Source organism: Neomonachus schauinslandi, chromosome 4, assembly GCF_002201575.2.
Source record: "Neomonachus schauinslandi chromosome 4, ASM220157v2, whole genome shotgun sequence".
Taxonomy (NCBI): domain Eukaryota; kingdom Metazoa; phylum Chordata; class Mammalia; order Carnivora; family Phocidae; genus Neomonachus; species Neomonachus schauinslandi.
In genome coordinates this window covers 159,509,695-159,524,295 of record NC_058406.1, presented here as the reverse complement: position 1 = coordinate 159,524,295, position 14,601 = coordinate 159,509,695, and the positions used below count along the sequence as shown (strand labels likewise).

At 38.3% G+C, this 14,601-nt stretch overlaps 1 protein-coding gene across 1 annotated transcript in view; it reads right to left on the bottom strand.

Moving 5' to 3' along the window:
- The window catches only part of PKHD1L1 (PKHD1 like 1), a 154,151-nt gene that overhangs the window by 14,755 nt on the left and 124,795 nt on the right, over window positions 1–14,601 (bottom strand). Inside the window, exons 66-72 of the mRNA XM_021688369.1 lie at window positions 14,395–14,506; window positions 14,198–14,314; window positions 10,035–10,200; window positions 7,103–7,335; window positions 6,750–6,917; window positions 4,538–4,695; window positions 2,317–2,452 (exon numbers count right to left, since the gene is read on the bottom strand). Of these exons, the coding sequence (XP_021544044.1) occupies window positions 2,317–2,452; window positions 4,538–4,695; window positions 6,750–6,917; window positions 7,103–7,335; window positions 10,035–10,200; window positions 14,198–14,314; window positions 14,395–14,506 (1,090 nt within the window). The remainder of the gene's footprint in view (window positions 1–2,316; window positions 2,453–4,537; window positions 4,696–6,749; window positions 6,918–7,102; window positions 7,336–10,034; window positions 10,201–14,197; window positions 14,315–14,394; window positions 14,507–14,601) is intronic.

Below are 14,601 nucleotides of genomic sequence, written 5' to 3'. Positions count from 1 at the left end.
TAGATGCAATTTGGTTTAAACATTCTGTGAATCTGAAGAATGTGCTTTTATATTATGAATTGAAGCTGCTCTCAAACTACATTTAGAGGGGGCATGCACCATTTATCCTAGGTAACTTCTTCATGTCTTCCACAGTAATGGGAGGAAGCAGAGACATACATAATAAAACAGAATATTTAGAATTTGGGGAATCTAAAATAATATGTATAGGGGCACCTGGGTGGCTCAGTTATTAAGCGTCTGCCTTCAGCTCAGGTCATGATCCCAGGGTCCTGGGATCGAGTCCCATGTCGGGCTCCCTGCTCAGCAGGGAGCCTGCTTCTCCCTCTCCCACTCCCCCTGCTTGTGTTACTGCTCTCACTATCTCTCTCTGTCAAATAAATAAATAAAATCTTTAAAATAAAATAAAATAAAATAATATGTATAGATTCATAATATAGGGAAGTAATTTTGCATTCAAAGTGTCAAAGCAAAATGTTCATTTAAAAGCAATGCTGTATCAGAAAAAATATTTATAAGAAGGTGATAGTAATAGTGTTTTTCAGCCCTTCAACACTTACGTAACCAATTCCCTGTATTAAATACTGTTTGTTGAGACAGTTTCTATTTCGCCGATTTGAATGTTAGAGTACTTGGTACCAAAAGTGTTGTTTTTAAAAAGAATTAAAATGAATGAAAATTAAGCTGTAAATACGGGTAGTTATTTGTATATAAAAAGTGATAACACGGACTCTCGTAACTTATAAGGAGGCAATATGGCATAATGATCAAGTGCATGGCTTCTAGAGCTAGACTCTGGGTTCAAGTCCTTGTTCTGCCCTCACCATCTGTGTATTACCATGGACTGAACTGTGCCCCCCTCCCCCAGATTCACATGTTAGAGCCCTGACCCCCAATGTAAGGGTATTCAGAGATGGGGCCTTCGACAAGTCATTGGCCTTAGATGAGGGTGGGGACTTCACGATGGATTAGTGCTCTCATAAAAAGAGATACTGACCGCTTGCTGTAGCTCTCTCTGCCATGTGAAGAAACAGTGAGAAGGCAGCCATCTGCAAGCCAGGAGGAGAGCTCTCACCAGAACCTGACCCCACTAGCACCCTGACCTCATACTTTCAGCCTCCAGAACTGTCAGAAAATAAATTTCTGCGTTTAAGCCACCCACTTCATGGTATTTTGTTATGGCAGCTCTCAGAGCTAAGGCACAGACTGAAGCAAATTGATTCACCTCCTTGTGTCTCAGTTTACTCATCTGTGCCTTGCTCCTAGGGTTATTATTAGAATATAGTAACAATGAGTTAGGACATACAAAGCACTTAGAATCAGTGCCTGGCACATAGTAACATTTCTGGAAGCACTAGCTATACAGACTATTAGTAGAGATAGGACTGGCTCCATGGACAGTAATGGATGTGGGTTATCCCTTCATACTCTCAGGTCTAGCTGGTGTCATGACCTACAGCACACATTCATATAGTTGTTAACTTAGATTATGGGGCACATCTAAAAATGATAAGAGCACATGTGGAATGGAATGTGCTGGCCTTATTAGTACCCTGTTTAAGAAAAGGACTTCCATGAGCAGATAGAAATCCTGGTCTTGCAAATATTGGTAAATGGGTGAGTTTAGTCTTTCCATGTATTTCATTTATTTATTTATTTTTATTTATTCATGAAAGTCAGAGAGAGAGAGAGAGAGAGAGGCAGAGGCAGAGGGAGAGAAGCAGGCTCCCCGCCGAGCAGGGAGCCCGATGCGGGACTCGATCCCAGGACCCTGGGATCATGACCTGAGCCGAAGGCAGACGCTTAACCATCTGAGCCACCCAGGCGCCCCCCATGTATTTCATTTAAATCCAGAGTTTGTTATATTGACTTCATTATGTTCAGTTGATGTTATACTAGCTTTCTTGGCAATACTTCTGGTAACTGCCAATTAATTTTGGCTCTGACCTCTATGAAACAGAAGTAAAGCAGAGATAGGGTAAAAATTCTAAGCCAAATCTCCTCTGTATATAGGAATAACTGAACTACATGTGGAACGTAAATGTTCTCAGGGGGAAAAGGAATGTGCATGATACACAAAAGCTTCTATCTGCATGTGCGCAGGTACGTAAGAGTTCCATCAGGAATAATCTTTCAGGACACGTATGTCATAAATGAACACATCTCAGAATTTGGTGGATCGTGGCTAACAATATCTTCTCTTGTGCTCATCAATGGCTAAGGAACTAAAAATATTAATAATGAAACATTACAAATAATTTTATACATAATTAAGTCCATATGTAACGTGTATGCTTTATTTTTCCGAGGAAATACCTGTGTACAGATGTCTTTTAGGTTCACAGTATTTCTGTTGAGGGTTCCATACTGTATTTTTGGGGCAAACCAATGCATTGTTCACATAGACATCCAAACGCTGAAGTGTGGGAAAAAAAATTCCTACCACCACAGCCTGTTAAAAAATAAACAACATTTTTGTTTCTTATGAGAACAGTGAAACAGAATATTTAGAATTTGGCACTTAAAAATGTCCTTCAACTATATATACCTTCTGTAAAATAGTATAACTAAGTTTTATGGATTGATGATAAATACTGAGTTAAAATTTGTAAATGGCCTTACATTCAACCATTCATACAGACGTTATAACTTAACTCTTAACTGATGATTCTTAGTAGAAAAGCATAATGTAAGAAAGAATTATTAAAGGAGTATCTCTAAAAGAAACATTTCTTTTAAAAGATAACAAAGTTCCAATACAGGCTTTCAACTCCAGGGGCAGGAGGAAACAGGGAATTTAGCAGTGCTCTATAATGCAACCACACAAAATTAGTTAATGTTGAAAAAAAATGCTTACCTCTGAGACAAATTTGGTAGTAAGACTGATAAAAATTAGTCAAAATAACTACCCTCTCTGATTCAATTTTGTTCATTTTCCATGTTTATACTCCTCACATCTCACACTACAGGTATAATCATAAAGTAAGGAGACTAACCTTTACAAGGGCAGAGAGAAATTAATAAGGAATCTAATAAGCTATACATAGTTTTGGAATCTTCTTTTGAGATTGTCTTCAGTGGCCCAGGACATTAACAGTCACATTACTTTGTAGTTATTTTTAAAATTAAGAATATTCTCTTCCATTAAAAAATTGAGGGCCTATCTAAACCAGGCCCTATTCTAGGGCTGTCATAAGCCCCTGCTCTCTTTGAGCCATATTCTAGTGTGAGGAGAGAGACAAATAAATAGTAGCAATAATAAGCAAAATATGAAGCATGTTAGAAGGTGGTAAGTGCTATGGAAAAAAGGAAAGGTAGATCAGAGTATGAATAATTGGGAGAGCCAACTGAGGTGGGGTGAACAGGCTAGGCCTGTTGGAGGAATGGGGGGGGCGCTCCTGGAAGGGGCAGTTAGCCACCTAGTGTAGAATGTTCCAGGCAGACTCAACATCTGGAACAAAGGCCCAGGTGGTAAGAGGTGGGGGGTGGTCTGGAACAGCAAGGAGCCTGGTGTAGCTGGAGGAGTCTAAGTCAGAGAGCTAAGGATGTGAGGACTCTGGCTCTTGTACAAAGCCCAATGGGGAAATTACTGCAGCGTTTGGGACAAGGAGTGACCTGGTGTGACTTAGATTTGGAAGGTCTCTCTGTGGCTCCTGAGGTGAGAATAGACAATAGAGCAGGCAGAAGCAGAGCAGTGGGATGAGCTGGGAGCCAATTGCCTTATTCCAGGGAAGAAATAATGTTGGCTCCAAGTGGGTGGTAGCAGTGATGGTGGTAAGAAGTGGTCAGATTCTGAATATTTTGAAGGGACACCCAACAGGATTTGCAGATGGACTGGATGAGGGATATGACCCAAAAAGAGGAATCAAGAACGGGTCCAAGGTTTTATCTCCAGCAACTGAAAGGCTGAATTGCTATCATCTGAGAAGGGGCAGGAGTCTCTCTTTGCTACTGTTCTCTCTGCTTCATCTTATCCACACCCTTTCTTCACATTCATAATACTCTGGGACTTTCGAGTCTCATACTCTTGGAAAAAAAAAGCTCAATTATGAGACTATTGTTTAACCTCATACTCTTTTCCCATTGACACAGTATATATAAACTTAACTGTCCCAGCTGAGTTCAGTTCGTGGCAAAGATTTGATATTATTGAAGATATTTAAAATAACGTGCTGTGATCTCTGAAGTAAATTCCAAAGGTGTATTCCTGAAATATATAAATAGCAGCATGGAAAAATAAATATATAATTCCAGTAACCAATTCTGGATGTGCACTATGTTTATATAAAAGTTCAGGTTTGCTGCCAATCACACAAATCATAGCCCTCACTGTCATGATGGGGGAAAGGTGTTTGGTATGCATATGTGTTCTCAGGCTGATGAAAACTTTCTGGACTAACAGTATTTTTAGTTGTACTCTGATGATCCTCATGACGATGTTCAAGAGAACAGGGGAGGAGATAAATCCTTAGCATATAGAAATAGATGTCAATAACCAACACCAATAACTCAAGAAATTATTTTGATATTGTGTTACCTTTTTATGGTCAACATTAAGCAACATCAGTCGAAGATTCTGAGGACTAGTGCCAGTGAAGTAAATTTCATAAGATTTGTTCAGTGCCACAATGCTATGAAACAGGGACAGCCTTCTCTGGCATGTGTATCCAGCACACCAGCCATGATCCTGTGGGCCTAAAGCCACATATATGAAAGTTCACATTCCATATTATGAATATTATTTAGCACAAAGTCTGAAGACTAATTGTATTAAAAATAAATTGCACAAACTGAGGGTTCTAGAGGGGAGGGGGTGGGGGGATGGGTTAGCCTGGTGTTGGGTATTAAAGAGGGAACGTATTGAATGGAGCGCTGGGTGTTATACGCAAACAGTGAATCATGGAACGCTACATCAAAAACTAATGATGTAATGTATGGTGATTAACATAATATAATAATAAAAAAATTAAAAGAAAACAAATTGCAGGGTCAAGTTCAGCATTTGCATCCATTATCCATCCACCCATATATCCTTAGCTTAAAAAGAAGGCAGGGAAGCAACTCCTCCCTACGGCCCTTACTTTTATGCTGTGTAGGGTAAAAAAGGTAAGTAAATGTGTTGAGTTTGCACTGGAAGGGTCCTTGAAGGAAATAGTAGGTTTATATGATTCTCTACTTCAACAATCATATTTAAGCTCAATCCCAGGACCCCGGAACAACCCGAGCCGAAGGCAGATGCTTAACGACTGAGCCACCCAAGCGCCCCATACATTAGGAATTTTTTTTCACGATCTAATGCAGTTGCATCTTATGCTTCAGTGATTCTTTCAACATCTTCATAATTTTTGCGATCCTATCATTTACTTAAGACTTTTCTTTAAATTAACACTCTTAAAAATAAATATCATGTCACTATTGTAAGTGGAAAGCTTGTATTGCTTTTCAGAAAAGAAAAATGTAAAAATAAATAGAATAAAATCTTTCTCCAGCATATAAAACAGAGCAATTTGAAAACATCTCCATTATTCACACTGACTGGTCTAAAGTTCTCCCACAAGCTCTCTGCTTTATAAGATCTGAAAGGCAGCACTTAAAACTGGGTTGACTGCAGGCCAGAGAAACCAGGCAAATTGCATGTTGCAGGCAACAGAAGTGAGGAGAGACTTGAAATCATGTAATTTTGGGACACCCCTGATTTAGCTCATTCTATTCTCTTTAAAACATTTTTTTTTGCATATCACCATTTCTTTGGATGTTGTTTAATTTCCCTGCTAACACATTTTATTTTATTTTATTTTTTTAATTTTTTTTGCCATTTTTTAAATTATGTTATGTTAATCACTATACATTACATCATTAGTTTTTGACCCCTGCTAACACATTTTAAAAAATGAATAATTTTGTGAGGTACTGGCTATTTTGTTGAATCTCAGGATATTTCAGTCCATGTTTTGACACTGCCAGGGCACAGAAATCTTTCTGATCCAGGTTACATGACCCTTTAGCACTGGAAAAACTCTTAAGCCTTCTTAGGGACTTACCTTTGAGCCCCCCCACACTATTTCAGGGTAAAACAGTAAGTCCCTGCCCTCTATTTTCTGCAGCTCTTAGAAGTTCATCTTATTTATTCAAAAAGTCCTGGACTCCTAAGTTGATCTGAATTCTCATGGAGACCATTGCCTTCGCTCTCTACTAGAGCCACCCATGGCCAGAATGTAAGGAGCCTAGACTCTGAACCTTGCCAAGATGTTCTTGACAGTCAAAGGAATCAGGAATGAAAACAAACAAACAAACCCCAAAACACATTGATTCAAGAATAAGTCTTAGAAGGATTCATGAAAATAAAAACCGAGTAGGCTGAACATACCTTCTCAAGTACTCCAAATAATACATTATCTGCGTTTTAATTTATGTAAGGCAAATCGTCTTTTTGGAGACAATCAGGCCAATTTTTCCTTAAAATATTTATGCCACCTAATTAATATAGGTATGAAAATCAGTCAAGGAATAACTCTCCTCTTCTTCTTCTAATGGTCAATTTGGAATAACTATCCTGGCTTTCTAATATGGGAATCTACTGAAGCATTAAACAGCCCTCCTGCACATAGATCTTTTCTTACAAACAGAAGGAAAAGCAGTCCTGATGTTTGCTAGTTTAATGTGATAAATAATTTGTGAGACGTCTCCATGCATGTAATAAATAGTAAATGCTTTGAGTAACTACTAGCTTGTTTACACTGAACACATACCATTAATGAGATCAACAAAACCATTGCTCACTACAGCCACTGGTGAGAGTCTTCGAGTTTCTGTGTCAGAATCCAGGCTTTCAATAACCATCATTGCATATTCCATCCCAAAACACTGATAGCTCTGCCATTGTGGAATGTATTTACAGGTTGAATCTCTAATAATTCCTAGAAACAGGTATATACATCTTAGAAAGGAAAAGCAATCTCTCCAAAAACATCCATGTACTTTTTCTTTTATGTAAGATTAGTAAGTAGAAAATATGTTATTGGTTGATTACCCCAATTACTAAAAATAAAAGATATATTTTGTTTCACAAACTTGAGGACTGACAGGAGAATATCCAACTAACCTTTGTAAGGTGCTTTCTCAGTGACAGGAATTCTACTTCCATTTGGGAATGTGAGCATCACCTTAGGAATTCTGTAGTCTCCAATTCCAAATTGACTATTTCCATTCCACTCATATTCTGCTTGAGGTATCACTGAACCAGAATTTCCCAGAAAAGAGCCGTCCATATCTCTAAGAAAAGATTTCCTTTTGGCATCACAAACCATGTCTACACAATCAGCTGGATTCACCTTACTGTGGAGAAAAGGCAAAACACATGAATATTTATATTTAGTATCCTTCCCCTGTTTCTAGAGAGCTGAATTTCAGTTGAGTGTTTGATAAGAGAGTATCCAAAGTTTTTTTGATTGATTGAATCTTATCATTTCAGAAAGGATTAAAGATGGGACCAAGTCACATACGTAATTAGTATTGAAATAAGGTCTGATTTTCCATTCTGTTGGTTTGTTATATTATTATTATTAATTCATTAACATTTCAAAAGGACAAGTTATACCTCTGAGATATAAAATTAGAGTTCCATTTTGTTATTCCATATTTTGTTAAATGATAGATTTCAACCTTGTGTATTGCTCGCAGTATACCAACATTGCCCCATTGAGCAGGCCAACAGTTAGTCTGTTGTGTAGGACATACAAAATCCCTGTGTTGGAAGTCTCTCCCTTCTTTTTTTCACGGGTCTTTAAAATTTATAAAAGTATTGTATGCTTACTATAAAATAATTTAAATACTTAAAGTTCAGTCCCCCTATCTCAAGCTTTTAGGTCATCATCAATTGCATATTATGTGTATAATATATAGATTTTGTTTATGTATATACAAACAGATATACTTGGATTATTATTACTATGTTACATATTTTAGTAACTATTCTGTAAATACCCAAACTGTAAGAGATGAAATTGTAGTTCAACCATAGATAGCATTCCACCTTCATCTTGAGCTACCTAGAGTGTTGATTGTTAACTGGTAATAATAATAAAATAGATGCTTAATTTGCAATATACTGCACGTTACATAGTATACAGTATAGTTATACTATGTCATGATATATACTATGGGGAAATATAACTTATTCCGAAGTTATAACAACAAAATAATAGTGGAAAGCTCAGAACTATTAGGTAGTGTTTAGCATCTCTTTCCCTTTTTGCTGTAAGAGAAACATGAAGGGGTAAGTTGCCCTTTACTGTACAATAATAGCTTTGGGGATGACTTGAATAAATATTTCTGTAGCTCATGGGTTCTTTGTGTTCAAGTATGTGAAGATGCTACTGTGAGCAAGTCTGTAGGTAGAGTACCCAGTGGCACTTTTATATTATGACTTAGAGCTCTATTTTTACTTCATGTTACAAAGAAACAGAACCTAAAATGTAGATTTTTGTTCAAGCGATTTACTGAAGGAATTCTCTCAAAAAAAAAGGAGAGAAGCCACATAGGGCGAAGGAAAGAAAACGAGATTTCTATGGTCTGTGGACTAGCTTCATTCTGATCCCAGGGGTACCTCTGGATCATCAATTGCACCCGGGGTTGCTCCCACCTTGAGACAAGGGGGTTGGCTTTTTGTACTCCTGTATAAACCAGTCATTTTGCATGGATTGAAAGGAGGTGGTGTTAGGGAAGGTTTTAGCACCCCAAGGCTATTCCTGTTTAGCTAAGAGCAATTTTCTGGAAAAGAGGGCAACTGTAGGTTATTATTGGCCAACATTTAGATCATTGGGGGACTGGGTGAACTGTCTTGTAAAAGGGATCTGGGAAAATGCCAATAGCATCTTAACAAAAGCACAAAGCCAAAGACATTATATTTTAAAATGTGGTATTTTCTGGGGCACCTGGGTAGCTCAGTCGGTTAAGCATCCAACTCTTGATTTCGGCTCAGGTCATGCTCTCAGGGCTGTAAGATCGAGCCCCATGTGGGGCTCTGCGCTGACCATGGGGCCTGCTTAAGATTCTCTCTTGCCTCTCCCTCTGCCCCTCTCCCTTCCCGCTTGCGTGCTCTCTCTCTCTCAAAAAAAGTAGTATTTTCTTCATGACCTAGGTATTAGAATTATATATTACATCTGAAAGATTCAATGATAATTAAACAGAAGCTAATAATATTCTAGTGAGGACAGGCTCTACTGAGCCCATAATTACTGCAGTTCAGTAATTCCTAGATGAGGAGATGTGCAGTTGTCACCAAAACAAAATCAGATGAAGTGAAACTATTTATGAAACACTGCATTTGTCTGAAGAGATGTCTATCTAATTAGACAGCATTATTCCTTGTCTTCTTCCTATGCTGAAAATGGTCAAAGATCTCTCATAAAAAATTTCTTTCCTCCAATCTTGTCTTACATCTGAATTCCTGGTCTGCTTCTCGTACAAAAGTGTAGCAGTTACTGGCTATCTTCTTTTAAGATTTACGGTCTAAGTGGCTCAGTTTCTATAAATATTCTGACTCCAACTGACTTTTGTGATTGAAAAGTCACTCTTCTGCGTTTCTGCATCTTCTCAGTCACAGTGATTATAATGATTGATGTTAAATTTCAAAGTGCATTTTGGGGTGAACATGGTAAGATATTTGGAAAGCAACTGGAAACAAGAGAAGTAAGGCAAAGGGCAGAAATGATAGAGATGTCTCTCATTGCTAATGATCATTAGTGGAGAGATACTAATGTACAACACACTTCTAACTTGGTCTCTTTTCTTTTATGATGGGATGCATGGAAAAAACAGTATGAGAAAATATACATATTAAAGACTAGCTTCTTCAATTTAACTGAAAACACAAATGCATTAAATATTCTTAATTTTCATGATCCTGATTAAAATTTTATAGAAATTAATAGTTACTTTAATATAACAACTTTCTCAGATCTATGGCCGGGAAAAAAGACAATGGAAAGCTATAAATACAGGAAAGAAAAAAAACGGACTTTGATACATTGTACCTTATATCAGGCCTATGTATGAATATTTTTGATTGTTCAGTAGTATCAACCAGCTGTATGTTCTTCACATGGATTGGATGCTGTAAGTCTTCATTTAAAGGGTTAGTAATGAATATCACATTAGTTTCACCTGAACAAACATTCTTAAATCCAACAAATGTTGAACCTAAAACATAAATAACAGAAAAATAATTATTTTCTAAGGAGAAAGTGATAAAATCAGTTTCATTTCATGTACATTCCAGCAAACGCATCATATAACACCACTCTGAACATGGAGCTCTTAGCTTATGTGGTAGATAGTCCACCACTATTTGTGTTAGATTGTTGCCTCCCTATATTAATATCATTGAATAGTCTTCTCATATTTTCTCTGAGCTTAGTTATGTGATTGGCTTTGACCAATGGGACAAGAGCAATTGCGATATAAGTAGATCTGAAAAGTGCTTGCATATTAGGGCTCACTCTCTTTTGGTGCTTTTGGGGAATTCTGTGACTTCTAGCATGTGAATAACCTTAGGAGACGTATGGCCCAATCACCCCCATTACTCCAGCTAATGGCCAACCCAACGATTGGCAAGTACCAACCACCAGACATGGAATTGAGATTACCTAGACCAACTAGCCCCTATCCATCCTGTAAACTGTGGGCAGCCTAAGGAATAATCCCAGGTGAGACCAGCAGAAGAACTATCCAAATGAACAAAGCCCAAATTGTCAATCCACAGAATCATGAGCTAATAAATGGTTGTTTAAAGACTCTAAATTTTGGAGGTATTTTGTTACACAGCAAAGACTAATTGAAACATTGTTCTTTTGGCCTTATTGCATATATTGTATGACCAGAAGATAAAATTTATTGAATTCAAACTCAATTTCCATTGTACTTAAAATCCAATAGCTCAAAAATAGAAAAAAAGGAAAAGGTAACTCCAAAATTCTTAAATCAGTTATGTACTACTACTATTCTTCCTGATGATATTTTTTCCTAAGATGGTATTGTATATACATGAATATGAGCTTGTAGATGAATACTAATAAAATACCATAGTAGCAGACACTGTTTGTAACCTGTACAGATCTGCTTTACTGGCCCAGTGCACTTGTCCTCAGCTCCTCTAAGTATTGGCTGCCAACTACTCACACCTGCCCCTTTCTCCAGATAATTGCCCTTGACCAGATGACAAGTCCCTCTCCTAAGAGATTATGCACTCCTTAATACCACCACCAAAGGGCTATCATGTCTAACTGGCAACTGATACAGAAGGTCCCCTTGCCTCAAGAGGGGGAAATTAAACTACACAGCCCCCTAAGGTATCAAGAAGGAGCTAGACTCCAGCTGAGACCATATCCTTGCTTAGCTCTGCCCTATCCTACTTCCCTCACTCCCTTTCTTGTGAAAACACACCTTTAATAAACCACTTGCACAAGAATCCCATCTCTGGCTTTACTTTTAGAACACCTGATTTAGACAGTGAGTACCAGAAGTGGTCTAGGATACACACTGTAATGATGCAATAATGAATTTAGCTCACTTGCTGTCTGGATGGGAAAGAGGATGCCCTTACTGGTGGCAGGTGGAGTACTGATAGTCCCTAGAATGCTCTAACAGTGCAACTGTTAAGATTTCACTCGTGGTGAACTGGGATAATATCTAGGTGGAAGGAAATGCTCTGGCTTATACAGTAACTTTGGCATTGGAGTGGTAAAGGGGAAACAGTGGTTACAAGGAAACTAGAAGTAGGTGACTGTTGACCATCATTGGTGCTTTGAAGAAAAAAACTGTAAGCTGTGGTAATCAATCACAAATTCAAGGCAAACCTCAGGATCTGATCACAAAACCAGCACAGCATTCATAGAAGGTTGAATTCTTAGCCCTGGCAAGTCTCCTACATCAAAGACAGGGCTCTAATAGAAAAGGAATGGAACTCTGAGTTAGGATGGGAATATAAGGAAGATGAACTTGAGCCTTAAAACCCTGGGTTCCCCTTGAATGTTCCAGATCTGTATAAGTGGTCTGCTTTTCCCTTATTAGAGGATAGCTCCCCTGCCCCATTTGTCAAAATCATGACAAGACCTCAGAAGAAAAGGCAAATCTTTTTTTTTTCTCTCTTTTTTTATTCTTATGTTAATCCCCATACATTACATCATTAGTTTTAGATGAAGTGTTCCATGATTCATTGTTTGTGCATAACACCCAGTGCTCCATGCAGAATGTGCCCTCCTCAATACCCACCACCAGGCTAACCCATCCTCCCACCCCCCTCCCCTCTAGAACCCTCAGTTTGTTTTTCAGAGTCCATTGTCTCTCATGGTTCGTCTACCCCTCCGATTTCCCCCGCTTCATTCTTCCCCTCCCACTACCTTCTTCTTCTTCTTTTTTTTTTTTCTTAACATATATTGCATTATTTGTTTCAGAGGTACAGATCTGAGATTCAACAGTCTTGCACAATTCACAGCGCTTACCAGAGCACATACCCTCCCCAGTGTCTATCTCCCAGTCACTCCATCCCTCCCACCCCACCCCCCACTCCAGCAACCCTCAGTTTGTTTCCTGCAATTAAGAATTCCTCATCATATCAGTGAGATCATATGATACATGTCTTTCTCTGTTTGACTTATTTCACTCAACATAATACCCTCCAGTTCCATCCACGTCGTTGCAAATGGCAAGATCTCATTCCTTTTGATGGCTGCATAATATTCCATTGTGTGTATATATATATATATATATATATATATATATATACACCACATCTTCTTTATCCATTCATCTGTCGATGGACATCTTGGCTCTTTCCACAGTTTAGCTATTGTGGACATTGGTGCTATAAACATCGGGGTGCATGTACCCCTTCGGATCCCTACTTTTGTATCTTTGGGGTAAATACCCAGTAGTGCAATTGCTGGGTCATAGGGTAGCTCTATTTTCAACTTTTTGAGGAACCTCCATACAGTTTTCCAGAGTGGCTGCACCAGCTTGCATTCCCACCAACAGTGTAGGAGGGTTCCCCAGAAAAGGTAAATCTTGCCTTTCTCAGGTCCTGTCCCCATCTCCCCTTCTGGCAAACAGAGCAGTAAGTCTGGTCAAGTCTCAACATGGTCTGACTGTGGCAGTGCTAAGCCTGCTATGGGATGAGAGGAATTATAAACCAAAGGAACTGCAGGAACTGAGTAACATGTACTGGCAGGAATCAGGAGTATATACATCTGAGAGTAAATTGTGATGATATTAGATCAAGGGGGAAAGAATATAAAGCTAGATAAGGGAGAGTGTCACTATGGATTGGGGTATTCTTCCACGCTGCTGTCATGGCTTTTCTAAGTTTGGAAAATGTCATGCTCCACTTTAAATGAAGTGGATGATAAGAAACGGCAAACTGTAGGAGAAGGGGTCAAAAGTCTCTGAAAAATGAAATATTGGAATGAGTCTATTATATAAGGCCAGTGCATTTCAGCCCCACCTGGGGATGGCCTTGAAAGAGTGTGGCGTGGGCAGGTTCTACTATGGGATAGAAATTTGGGTAGTACCCAGGGTGACCCACTTTGTGTGAAGAGAGAAGTGGTGTGAGGTAAGGACAAACATAAAAAATGACTTAGCTAATTAGTCAGGGGCCTGGAAGGAACAAGACTGGATGACTGGGTAAAATGAAGCCTGAGGGAAAAGCATGTGCATGGGTCTCTGGGAGTAAGCACAGAGGGCATGTTAGTGATCACCAAAGTGTATCAACTATGGAAGAAGCACTAAAGAAATAAATGAACGGGATGATAGAGCCAATAGATGTTACTAAGCTCTTAGGTTATATGAGTTTAAATTTCTTCAGTTGTAAAAAGAGATAACAATATATAACCCTACTTATATAAAAGGGTTTTTACAATTTATAGAAATGAACATTAAATCACTATATCAGTGTTTCCTCTGTTGTTTTAGAAGGAAAAATTAAATGTCACTTCTTTAACATATACAAATTTTGCCAGGGAACCATTCTTGAAATTGACTGATGTCTAATTTCTTGGCTTCTCACACTGAGCAGATTCATATACAAATTCATTTAAATCATTATTTTTTTTTTTTACTAATAGTGAAACATTATTAGATATATTCTACATATTCTTTATAGAACTTAATGGAGTAGATTTGTCAAGACTATGTTTAAACTTGCCTGAGATATCCAGAAGGCCACTAATGGCATTGTAGCTCATGAGCCCTGCATGGGGCTTCCGGGGTGCCATGTTATGTGCTGAAGCAAAGGTAGGCCAGCAAATCCCACTTCTCCCACCTTTTATGAAAGAAAGAAAGTTAGTAAGATTCAAATATGCACCCACATGAACACCAAAATTGAACTTCTAAAATTCTCACCTGATGGAGGTCTAGCGCTCCGATGGGCGGCAGAAAGTTCAATATTGGGATCATCATTAGTTAGGACATCAGAGCAATTAAATCCAGGGCTACTTCCAACAATTAATGCACTCTATTTAAAAAAAATTCAAACAGTACAGCTTGAATAATAGCTTTTCCTCAGGAAAAATATGATAATGGATAATACTGAATTCCACCATAGCAAAA